Source organism: Manihot esculenta, chromosome 5 (assembly GCF_001659605.2).
Source record: "Manihot esculenta cultivar AM560-2 chromosome 5, M.esculenta_v8, whole genome shotgun sequence".
NCBI lineage: Eukaryota > Viridiplantae > Streptophyta > Magnoliopsida > Malpighiales > Euphorbiaceae > Manihot > Manihot esculenta.
The window spans coordinates 8294794-8307149 of NC_035165.2; the positions used below are offsets into that span (position 1 = coordinate 8294794).

The window sequence follows — 12356 nt, forward strand, 5'->3', positions numbered from 1 at the left end:
ATTTTTGTAAAATTGGGTTGTTGAACTGATGCTTGTGGATCGAGAATTGGGTTGCTTGTGTAATTAATTTTTGTAAAATTATTTTTGTGGAATTAGATTGCTTAACTAGTGCTGGTAATTGGGTTGCTTGTGCTTTTACAAAAATCAATTCACATAAATAATACAATCATGTACTCTGCTCTTTTTATTTGTGTGGAATTTTCTGTTTTTTAGAATTGATTGTGGGTTGATTGTGATTTTGTATATTTCTTTTTGAAACTTGAATTAAATTGTGATTTGTATATTAAGAAAGTATATTGTAATACCCATAGATTTGAGAGGTTGATGGTGAAGGGTGATTGTTGAGGAATTTCTAAAGTTAATCAAAGGTTTTATAATAATTTCTCTCGTCGAGACATTTAATTTAAACTTAATTAGAAGTTAGAAATTAAAGTGTTTATTTTTAAAAATAATAGATAAATTTATTAATTATATTATATTTTAAAAAGTAAAAAATAATTTTTTCATAAATAAATTGTACAAAATGTATTCATTTATATGTAATATAAAATATAAAATAATATTACATATAATATTAAAAAATAAAATTATATTAAGTTTGAGTGTGATATTCTGAAATTCAGAAAATATGGTTCACAGTGATTGAGTAAGCTTGGATGGAGAGAAAAGTGTTCCTCTCTTTTTATTCCTTCCTCTCTGCTACAATATTACATGCTTCTGTCACGCAGATCCGTACGTACGGAAACGTTAGATGCCCTCTCCACGCTAGATAGTTATTTAATTTTTCCGGCGCGCACGCGGGCAGGACTGCGAAGTGACTGTGCCTGTCATCCTCCATCACGTCACATCTATGGGCTGGATTTCTCACCACTACACTCGGGCTCACATGTGACCCGGCCTGTCTTATGTTTCTGGGTCGAGACCTAAGGAGTCAGACTGTTCGGTCTAAAGGACTTCGCGGGTTTTGGGCCGGCTTCGTTTTCTCAGTCCTGATCTGACTCAAGGTAGATGAGGTCCAATCAATTGCCCCTTTACCTCTTCAGCAGTTATTGCATGATTGATGATGTAGTAAATTTTTAGAACCCATTATGACTATGCGGCCTGAGAACGGCTCCCATCAAAACGTCTCTTCTTTGTTTTACTGTTTTCAAAATTCAAATCTCCCAAATCTTCACAGAATTCTTCCTCTCCTTCTGCTCTCTACTCCCTTGTAATACCCGGCTAGACCCCGGCATCGTAAATCCAACTTTCCGGCGGAATCTCCGTTGGAATCCAGAAATCTCGGATGTCGGAGCCTTCTAGAATGGTAAAATAAAGGTTTTCTAAAATATTTTAAAGTATTTTAAGGTTTTGAATGAGAAAGAAATTGAGTTTTGAAAGAAAAGACCAAGGAGGGAAGAACCCAAGTTCGGCCGCCGAACATGGGGCTGTTTAGGGGGCACGTTAGGCTTCCGAAAGTGGCTTCCTTTTGCTGCCGCCGAACCCCAAGTTCGGCTGCCGAATGTGGTGGAGTTGCGGGAGCAGGTTTGGCCGCCGAAGGGAGTTTGGCCAGCCACCTATAAAAGGCCCCTTGTCCGAAAAATGGGCGAGTTTTCTCTCTCTTTTCGGGCATAGGTGAGTTCATGCTCTCCTTTGGTTGTTTTTATACTTTTTCTTCAAATTCCTCAAGTTTTCATGAATTTCATCTTTGTTTTGAAGAGTTTTAAGCTTAGATCAAGGTTTTGGAGCTTGGAGACCTTTAGAGCTCTCTTCCTCCACATCTCAAAGTTTGGGTCGCACCAACCCTCGATCTTCAAGAGGTAAGTGTAGATCCTCATCTTTTACAATATTTTAAGTAAGTTTTGTGAAGGGTTTTGGGGTAAAAATACATGTTGAGGCTAGATGTAAAAAATGTTAGGGTTATGTGAGTTATGAGGTATTGTGTGTTGTTATGCATGTTTAATGTGATGTTTGTTGGGGTTTAGGCTAGTTTGAGACCCCTGTATGTTTATATACATGTTTATGCATGCTTGTGGTTATTGTAATTTGAGTTTGGAAAGTTTGGGAGGCTTTGTGCATGAGAGAGGCTGAGTTCTGCCATTCTGGAAGAACTCAGGTTCGGCAGCCGAAGCCATGTTCGGCCGCCGAACCTGCCTGTGGTGGCATGTTTTGGCTGCCGAACCCTGCCTCCGAAAGTTGGACTTTCGGCTCTGGAGGGGAGTTTTGGCCGCCGAAGGTGCCGCCGAACATGCATGAGTTTCGGCTCTGGAACCACTTTCGGCCGCCGAAGGTGCCACCGAAAGTGGCTGAGTTTCGGCTCTGGAGGGACTTTCGACCGCCGAACCTGCCGCCGAAAGTGCCCTGTTCAGCCTTCCTTTGCATGATTTCTATGATTGTTTTATGATATTTTAGTAGATTTTTGGGGAGTTGTTTAGAGTCCTATTAGAGTATGTTTGGTCTCTCATTTGAGTCCACCTGTGTAGGATCGGACCTGAGGAACCAAGGTGTTCAGCAGTGAGTTAGCTGCTCCAGAGTTAGTAAGCGTCAGCCAGAGGTGAGTAAAACATAACTTCTTTTTATATTAAAGAAATCAAATGTTTTAAGCATGTTCACGCATCATGAATACCATGTTATGTAATAGGTTGTTTGCATTAGAATTCACGAATATGTTGCATTGCATAATTTGATGATGATGATGTGGATGGATATTGGATGATCCTCTAGCCCTTAATATGATACCATATGACATGAGATGATATGATATGAGATGAGATGGAAAGACCAGGTGTGGCCGTATCGCCCCTGGCAATATGTTATATGTAAGAGAAGACCAGATGTGGCTGTATCGCCCTTAGCACAGTTGGACTTGATATGTTATATGTAAGAGAAGATCAGGTGTGGACGTATCGCCCCTGGCATAGTTGGACATGTTATGCTATGTTATGATATGCTTAAGAGGAAGCCTGAGGAGCCCCGTTGAGGGCCGTGCATCTATTGGATATGGGGGGGGCTATAAGTGACAAGTCCATCCTTGATGTGTATTGTTTGTGTTATGATGCATTCCATGAAAGCATATGTTTTAATCTATTGTTTTACTGTTTTGCTCACTGGGCTTTATAGCTCACTCCTTTCCCCTAACCCCCAGGTTTGCAGGGACAGAGATAGTTCGGGTGGTCAACAGGTTATAGCCATGATTATGTGTATGTAATAGAATAGTAGTGGACATGATGTAATGTAAAGATGTGTAATAAATTACAAAATGATATGATGTAATGTAAAATAGAGTTATGTAGTGTAAGGATATGTAATGACATGTCATGGTTAGAGTTGTGCTTTGCCCTAGTTATGTATGGTTAATCCCTTTTGATACATGATTGTATGTTAATGTTTAAATGATGATATTTATGTAAACCAAGTTTAATGTATGATATGTTACCCCATTGGAGCATTTGATGAGGGCTCCAGTGTGGGGTTTTATGATATTGAGTTTGTGCATGCACAGATTAAGCTTGGTGAATGAAAGAAAAAGTTTAAAGTTTTATGTATATGTTTGATCATGTATGGGATTATACCAGTTGTACAGGATGCATGTTAGGCTTGCTACGGGTCCCGGCAACCTTAAGTCGATCTGGATCCTAGCGCCGGTAGCGGTCCGGTTTCCGGGTCGTTACATCCCTGCTCCGGTTCTATAGCGCTGCTTTGTTCTTTACTCCCTGCTCCGGTTCTATGGCACTGCTTTGTTAAGGGACTGGGTGGTTAAAGATGGGTTGAGGTTTTGCAGTTGAAGGGTTATAGTTTGGAGTTCTTGGTTGAAAATGGTGTTTCGGGATGTGTTCACTGCTGAGCTTGGTGAAGAGTTAAGCAGCATTGGTGGTTGGCTGGAAAAAGAAAATTGCTGTCCTTCTGGAAAAAGAGAGCAGCATTGGTGATTTTTATTGTGGTTTGCCATTATGGATCTCAGTGGATTTTGCAGAAAAGGAAATCCGGTGATGAGAAGATCTCCCTCGTTCCCACAGACGGCGCCAATTGATGTTCTGAGATTCAGAGAATAGGATTCACAGTGATTGAGTAAGCTTGGATGGAAAGAAAAGTGTTCCTCTCATTTTATTCCTTTCCATTTGTCTGCTAATGACTCCTAACGGCCTCTCTACTATAGTGTCGCTTGCCTCTATCACGCAAGTCCGTACGTATGAAAGCATTAGACGCCATCTCCATGTTAGACGGCCATTTAATTTTCCCGGCGTGCATGCAGACAGAACTGCAAAGTGACTGGACCTGCCATTCTCCATCATGTCATATCATTGAATTGGATTTCTCACCACTGGACCCCGGCTCACATGTGACCCGGCCTGTTCCGTGTTTCTAAGTCGAGGCCTGAGGAGCAAGGCCTTTCGACCTAAAGGATTTCGCGGGTTTTGAACCGACTCTGTTTTCTCAGTCCTGATCTAGCATATGGTAGATGAGGTCCAATGGTCAACAGTAAATAATATTTTTTATAAATTAAAAATAAATTTAAATTTAATTACTTGTTTATATATTAATTTTAAATATTATAATTTTATAGATTAATTTATTTTAGAAATAAAAAATCAAATTAAAATTAGGTCAGATGGTTTCGGTTTATAAGAGGAGGAATCATAACCAGCCCCTGATTCTAAGGTTCTGCTGCGGTTCAAGAATCAGAACCGATTAATTGATCCAGTTTCAACCAAACAGTGGCCATGTAATTTTTTTAAAATTTCAGGAGTTATAATAATTTTACTTCAAATCAAAAAAATTGACCGAGCTGAATTCATTTAAAAATTCGATTTAATTTTTTATTTATTTTAATTCAATTTAATTTTTAATTTTAATTATTTCAATTCGATTTGATTTTAATAAAAAAATTAAAAAATTAAAATCAAACTGATTTAATAATAATAATATATTATTTTTAATAATATAAAAAAATTAAATCATACTAAACTTAAAATATTTTAAATAAATTTTAAATTATTAAAAATAAAATATAAAAGTAAAAAATTTATTAAAAAATCAAACCAAATTAAATCACAATTCTTATCAAAATCGATTTAATTGAGTTTTTATAAATATATACTTTAATTTTCAATTTATTCTATTAGATTTGATTTTAAACAGAACTCACGTAATGCACGCCCTAGTTGACGCTGTCGTTTTTGCCATCCGAAATCCTCACAGGTCAGAGCAGACGGCAAGGGTTTATGCTTAACCCCCTAATCTTCCACCTCCTACCAAGTTTCTCCAGTTACAACGGAAATGCTCGTCTATCGCTCTGCTTCAATGCTCCATTTCCACAAACTATCGCCGCCGCCTAAATTGCTCCTCTCGCGATTGAAGCACTCCTGTTCATACATCTCTAGTTCTCCTCTATCCTCCTTATCTTCTCCAACTTCTTCGCTGAGAATCCGCTTGTTTTGGCTCAATCAGTCAAGCAGAAGAGGTAATCGTTTTTCTACTGCCGCTGCGGCTGCTTTGTCGGATAAGGTGGGAAATGATACGTTCTTCGCTGACGAAGGTGTTTCGTGGGCTTCTCTCGGTTTGTCTGATCGGCTTTGTCGAGCTATCTCTAATGCCCGCATCGAAAGACCATCTCTAGTTCAGGTGAGTCGATCTAAATTCACACATATCTATATCTATGTTTATTTTTAACAAGTAACTAGCCAATTTAAAGCAAATTTAGACACGGGAATTTAAGTAATGATACTTAGAGATGAAGATAGGAAAAAGAAATTGATTTTTTTTTATTGAAAAAAATTTCAAGTTAAAAGGAGGAACAACTAAGAAAAAGAAACAGCAGAAATCGGTTAAATGCTTCATCGAGAAGTATTTTTGGATTTTACTGGCTATTCTCTCAACTATTGCGTTACAGTTGTTGTTTTGAAAATATAATATCAGGAAACGTGTCGTTGTGTTGATAAATGAGCGGCAACCCCTTGAGCTTGTAATTGTATAAACCCAAATCTAGGCAAACTGAACCCACTTTGAGCACTGCCTGGTACGTGCAGATTACAAATAAAGGAAATTTCTTGTGATTTTAAACTGATAGTAGGTGTTATTTAACATTCTGTCATTCCAGGCATTTATCTTTCTGGACTTGTCAATGAGAAATATGAAATTTGTTTGAGTTCTAATTTTGAAATTGCCAATGATTTTTGCTCTTGGTTGCATCATTTTTTTGGGGGTAGTTTTATAATGGATAATGGTCTTGTATTCCAGGCTGCCTGTATACCCTCAATACTTTCAGGAAAGGATGTTGTTGTAGCAGCGGAAACTGGTAGTGGTAAAACGCATACATACCTGGTTCCCTTAATTGACAAGTTATGTAATCCACTGGATCATCCCAAAGAATCTGATTCTGATCAAGGATTGGTGCCTTCCCATAGACTTTCTCTAGTTCTTTGTCCAAATGTGTTGTTGTGTGAACAAGTGGTTCGAATGGCTAGCTATCTTTGTGATGATAATGGTGAACCACTTCTCAAAGTCACAGCTGTCTGTGGCAGACAGGTATTGATGCCATGACTATTGTTATCTGATTACAGTACAAATGTACATCTGCATGGTGCTGGTGGCAAGTTTTTCTCTTGTGTGTTACTTCAGGGGTGTGATGCACTTACTTTTTCTGATGGATGCTTGTGCACATTTAATGTTCTATATGTTTATTACAGTCTATTAATAAATCTTGACTGCAGGGATGGCCAGTTGATCAACCTGATATTGTTGTTTCTACACCGGCTGCTCTTCTTAATTATATTGACCCAAAAAAACAGCGAAAATTGAATTTTGTTCGTGGCGTGAAATATGTGGTATTTTTCTCTGCCTGAAAACCCTTGTTGTTTTCCCTTTAATTGTTGTTATTAGTAAAATGGACAATGATATTGACAATGGTTAGTTGAGAAATTGGTTGTCTTCAACTATTGTATACTCTAATTGGCAGGTCTTCGATGAAGCAGACATGCTTCTCTGTGGGAGCTTCCAAAATCAGGTTATCCGTCTAATAAACATGCTCCGTTTTGATGAGAAGCAGTTGTCTCAACTAAGTAAATCTGCAGCTGATTCTCCAAGAGAGTTTTTTTCAGAGGATGATAAGCCCCAAAATGAATCTACCTTCGAAGAAAATGAAGACTTTGAAGATGATAATGAAGCTGAGGACTTAGAAGAGGGAGGTGAAGCTGGGTCCATCAGCAGAAAAGACTGGAGGAGAGTGAGAAAAGATTATGTACGCAGTAAACAATACATTTTTGTTGCAGCCACCCTTCCAGTTAATGGGAAAAAGACTGCCGGAGCACTGTTGAAACATATGTTTCCAGATGCCAATTGGATTAGTGGAAACTATCTTCATCGTCACAACCCCAGGTGCCACACTCCATCTTCCTTGCTATCTGTTGCAACTTACAAGTTACTGTTATTTTTCCGCTGCTTTTTGGCCAATTTAATGATATAGCAAATTGATTTCTTTGCTATTAATTGCTTCTATTCTCTTCCAGATTGCAACAGAGGTGGGTTGAAGTTACAGTTGATACCCAGGTGGATAAACTTATAGATGCTGTGAACCAAGGATCTAGATCTGGTGTTGATGTTAGTCGAACTATGATTTTTGCAAACACTGTTGATGCTGTTGAAGCAGTTGCTAAAATATTGGAGAGAGCGGGGACTGAATGCTATCGGTACCATAAAGACACTTCTTTGGAGGAACGTGCAAAGACTTTAGTTGATTTCCGAGAAAAAGGTGGAATTTTTGTCTGCACTGATGCTGCTGCACGTGGAGTAGATGTTCCAAATGTGTCACATGTTATCCAGGTTTGTTCTTATATTGACAGATTACTTTGGTACTTGATTTATGCATGCATTATATTATCATAATAACTTTAAACACTGGCAATTCCCAGTTTCTGAAGAAAAGTTTGTAACGTTAAAATTATATTCATCGGTGAAAAATGACAAGCAACACAAAATACTAGGTAACCACTTCTTTGAAGTATATTAATTTCTATGGGGGACATGCATGTATTATGAATGGGATACTCTAATTAGCTTGGCTAACAAGTAGCCATAATGAAAAAAGCTGCACAAGAGACAACTAGCCAAGTGTTTGCTGGTTTTCAGAATCTGCAGGAGACTAAAAGATGCCTAGGATTTGGAACCAGATACACCACATTGAGAGAAAGGGTTCTTATTGCCAGAAGGAAAGATATAAACCACCGGAAGTTTTCTCAAATTTAAAATTTCAGAGCCGTATCATCCTTAGTTTGGATGATAAATTTAAATTGCATTAATTTGTGGACTCTAATAAGCTCCTACAGGATTTCAGTTCAATTTAAATATACCCAAATCATGGTGTCCCAGAAACCATCATTTTGGCTTTTAGAAAATTACAATTCACTGTCGCTTTCTAGTTGAAGCAAAACTTAACTGCATGTAGTTACTGTGGGGTTTATCATGGGTTGACATATTTCTGTTCCCTTGGGTGAGCACTAATGTTTCCCTTAAAATTATCATGCCTTATATTGATTGTTTCGATATCTATTTATGGAACTCTCTTTGCCCATAAGATTTATATGTTAAAAGAACTTGCTTTGGAAACTGTTGGCATTTTCCAGGCCGACTTTGCCACATCTGCTGTAGATTTCTTGCATAGGATTGGCCGCACTGCTCGAGCTGGTCAATATGGGCTTGTCACTAGTCTGTATACTGAATCCAATCGTAATCTTGTTGATGCAATTCGTCAAGCGAAGAAACTGGGTCAGCCTGTGGTAATTTCACCTTCACTTTCTACTAGTTCCCATTTGAGAAATTATTTACCACCATTATTTTATTGTTCCCCAAGCAGCAGTAAAAGATTTATTTTCTAGTAAATTAGTTTGGGGTGGCCAACTGGTCATTCTATGGCAAGTACAGGTCATTATTCCGAGTCATAATATTAGCACTTAAAATTTTATTTCCATATTAAATTTAATGTACTTCTATATTTTCTGACGTGCAACACCCTGAGCAAGAGCTAAAACGTTTTGATATGGATACAGGAGTCAGCCTTCAGCAGAAAAAGGAGCTTCAGAAACAAACTTAAGAAGAGAGGTAGATCATTATTTTAGAATTGTTTTCCTTAGTTCAAATCAAGGGACAAGGAAAACAAATTGAAATCTCTATCACCTATTTCTGGTACAGTAAAGAAAAAATTGAAAATATTATGAAACTGTTAATCCTCATTAATATGTGATGTCACTAGACTAGACTGGTGGAACGAGATGTCCTAGAATTTTCAAGGGAAAAGAACGATTTCTTCCTTAAAAAGCATCTTCACATAAATTTCCTCAATGAATTGTTTGTGCCAATGTCAATGTGTTACTTCACTCTTCAGTGTATTTGCATTAGGTATTTTGAAATATCAATCTGAATTCTTAATTATAAACAAAGCTGCTAGTCAAAATTCTCCCTCACGTCCCTGAAGTCCTGCCAGTGTACTTTCAAAACTCTCTAGATGCCTGAGCATTTGCATTTGATAAAATATTGTCAGATGTCGGTTCTCCAACTCAGTACAAAGTTGCATTGCGGCAAAACTTTTGCGATGCTCAGTCTTGTAATCCATAAAGTTTAACTTGATAGAGTGTTTTATGACACGGATTAATTAATGACGATGGTAACTGTATTGACAAAAATGTGGACTGATTTGTTGTTCACTCATCTTAGCAGGTTCCAGTGAAGTCAGAGATGCATCAGCCAACGAAATGGTGAGGGTATAAGGAACTTGGTACATAAAAAGCTTATGATCATTGGTCTGCTGAATTGTTAGTTTTGACTCTCATAATGTACATGTAAATTTTGTTGTATAACATTGATAATTGAATTTTCTCTCCTAAATCTGGGCATATCCCCATCACTTCTGGTGCAAAAACATTCCCTCTGATCAGCGTATTTTTGCCTTTTTTGTTGGGGGGGGGGGGGTGTGGGTGGGAAGAAAACACTACTCATGACCAGTCTATTGTTGCCAATTCTCAAATTGCTGCTATACAGTTTTTGAATCACTGGCCCGATGGCATCTTTAGATCAAACCAATCAGTGTGTTAGCCGGCCCTGTAATTACGTTACCGTAGTAGATTAAAGTCTTGAACAGCCGTGTGGAAGGAATAATGGCTGTGAAATTCGTGGGTCTTGAAGCAAACACTTAGTTCTTCTATTTGGGATGATGTTCTCAAGGTAATGAATAGTGGAAAATTTGATTTGTTAGGGTATTCAGATGTGAAAATGTACGTTTTAGTGTATAGTTGCTTTGAATTTGGCGAGCAATACGGAGTTTTCCTATTCTCTTTTTATTTTCGGGCATTAAATTAATGAATGATTTTGGTAGGAAAATTATCTTTTGACCTTAGAGTTTTGAATAACTTAATCTCTGTAATTTATTGAAATCTATACATTAAAAACATATATTTTTTTAAAAAATCGACTATTTTTGTATTTGTAATTTAAATAACACCACATTTGTAATTTTAATAGACTAATTTGTGAAATTATTTTTTAAGTATTAATTTATTATATGTATATAAATTATAAGTCTGGAATTAATTAAATAAATGGATAATGCTGTGTAGAGATTAATTTATTTGTATTTTCAAATTGTAAGGATTAAGTAGTTATTTTTCAAAAAATTATGGGGTTAATGTTTAAATTTAACTAAATTACAGGACTTAGATTTCATTTACCCTATTAGACATGTCAATGAAAAAGAAATTGTTTTGTTTAATTTTGCGATTTATAGCAAGTAATTTTGATTTTCAGTCATAACGTCAGTGGCAATTTTTCAGCCCATGTATAAAAGTACAAGAATAAATTTGTAGTGAGTGATTATAATGAATGGCATTAATATGACTATAAATATATGAAATTTTTATTACTCGTTAAATCTGTAACGCTGGAAAATGATAATGGATATGATATTTGTAAACTAGTAATAAAATTTTATCAATACTTCTAAAATTTCTGAACTTATTTTAAATTATTAGAATTACTTTAAATTTGAGTATTATTATTTGAATGTTTAATAGATGTTTTAATTATTAATTTTTTCCAAAAATGGTCTCTTTATTTTTAAATTTTAATACTTTAATTCTTATTTTTAAATTATATTTTTGAAGTTGTAAACTTGTGAAAGCTAAACCAAAGTCTACATTTAATTAGATTTATGCGGAGAGATCATAGCTTAGCAGTGGGATTATTATTTATTTTGATTTAAACACCAATCTGACAAACTTCACTTTCTAATATTATAATTTATCCAAGATTTAACTTCAAAATTAACTTCAAATATTACAAATTTTTCCAAAATTTAAGGATTATCTTAAACTTTTCAAATTTAATTTAATAGTTTTAAATATATTATAATAAATTAAAAATATTTAATTTTATTATTCAAAATTTAAAAAATTGACTATAACAATAAGCTTTTGTAGATGTTTAGACTTTTTTATCAGATAAATCATTAATAAAAAGATTTATTTTGTAATTAATAAAATGATTTGTTAATGTGTTGTATTTTAGTTTTTGTAACTTTATAGAATATTAATATGTGTAAAATTAAAATATTATGATAAAAATAATATATTGCATATGTAATTAATTATTTATATAACTACTCGTATGTGCACATATATTTAAATTACCAAAAAAGAAAAGATTTAATGTGTAATGTGATTCCCCTTTCTGTAAGAGAATGAGGGCCAAGGAGCTGTCACATGTGAAACTGGCCAGTTTTTTCGGGATTTATTGATTCTGAGTTAAACTGGCTACTGGCTTTAGTTACCTAACTCATGCCTTTATTGTGATTAGAGCTATGGCTATCAGTTTCTTTATTGGTTATGGAAATGATGCTTCTTTTTGGTCTGAGTGGGCTTTGTGTTTTATGTTGGCAAAAGCAAATTTTCGTATAATTTATTTTGTAATAAATAAAATTTATATAAAAACATGTGAAATTTATTTTTTTAGATAAAAATTTTTCAAACTAAAAAGGCTTGAATACTTTTATTTCGAATAAGACAATTGTTAAAAAAATTTAATTGAATTAAACTTTACCAAATTCTCAAATTGCTTTTTTTTTTTGGCGAACGAAATTCTCAATTCAAAAGGACAAATTGGGGATGAGCCAGTCATGAGGCTTAGCCCATTTTTAGTTTGTACACCCATTTACTTTACTTCAAGGGACTTCTACTTTCGGTAAAAAAAATGTTTAATATGTAAAATTTGAATTCATTATTGAAGAAGTGGAGTCATAAAGGCAAAGGCAAAGGCAAAGGCAAAGACGCCACTTAACAGCTGTCATGGCTAGTGCTACGTCTTCAATACGAAATAAGAATCACGTGTGAATGATT

General features: G+C 35.5%; 1 protein-coding gene across 2 annotated transcripts; it reads left to right on the forward strand.

The window, feature by feature from the left end:
- The first annotated feature begins 5127 nt into the window (after nucleotides 1–5127).
- On the forward strand, nucleotides 5128–10341 carry LOC110615920 (DEAD-box ATP-dependent RNA helicase 22). Of its 2 annotated transcripts, none has more exons than XM_021758134.2 (8): nucleotides 5128–5601; nucleotides 6217–6504; nucleotides 6690–6803; nucleotides 6935–7353; nucleotides 7485–7797; nucleotides 8598–8750; nucleotides 9021–9072; nucleotides 9685–10341. In XM_021758134.2, exons 1-8 carry the CDS (start codon nucleotides 5257–5259, stop codon nucleotides 9735–9737), a joined length of 1737 nt encoding a protein of 578 aa, XP_021613826.1. In that variant the 5' UTR covers nucleotides 5128–5256; the 3' UTR covers nucleotides 9738–10341. The 2 variants fall into 2 exon arrangements, with proteins under 2 accessions (XP_021613826.1, XP_021613827.1); XM_021758135.2 differs by having other exon boundaries at nucleotides 9688–10341.
- Nucleotides 10342–12356: the final 2015 nt, after the last annotated feature.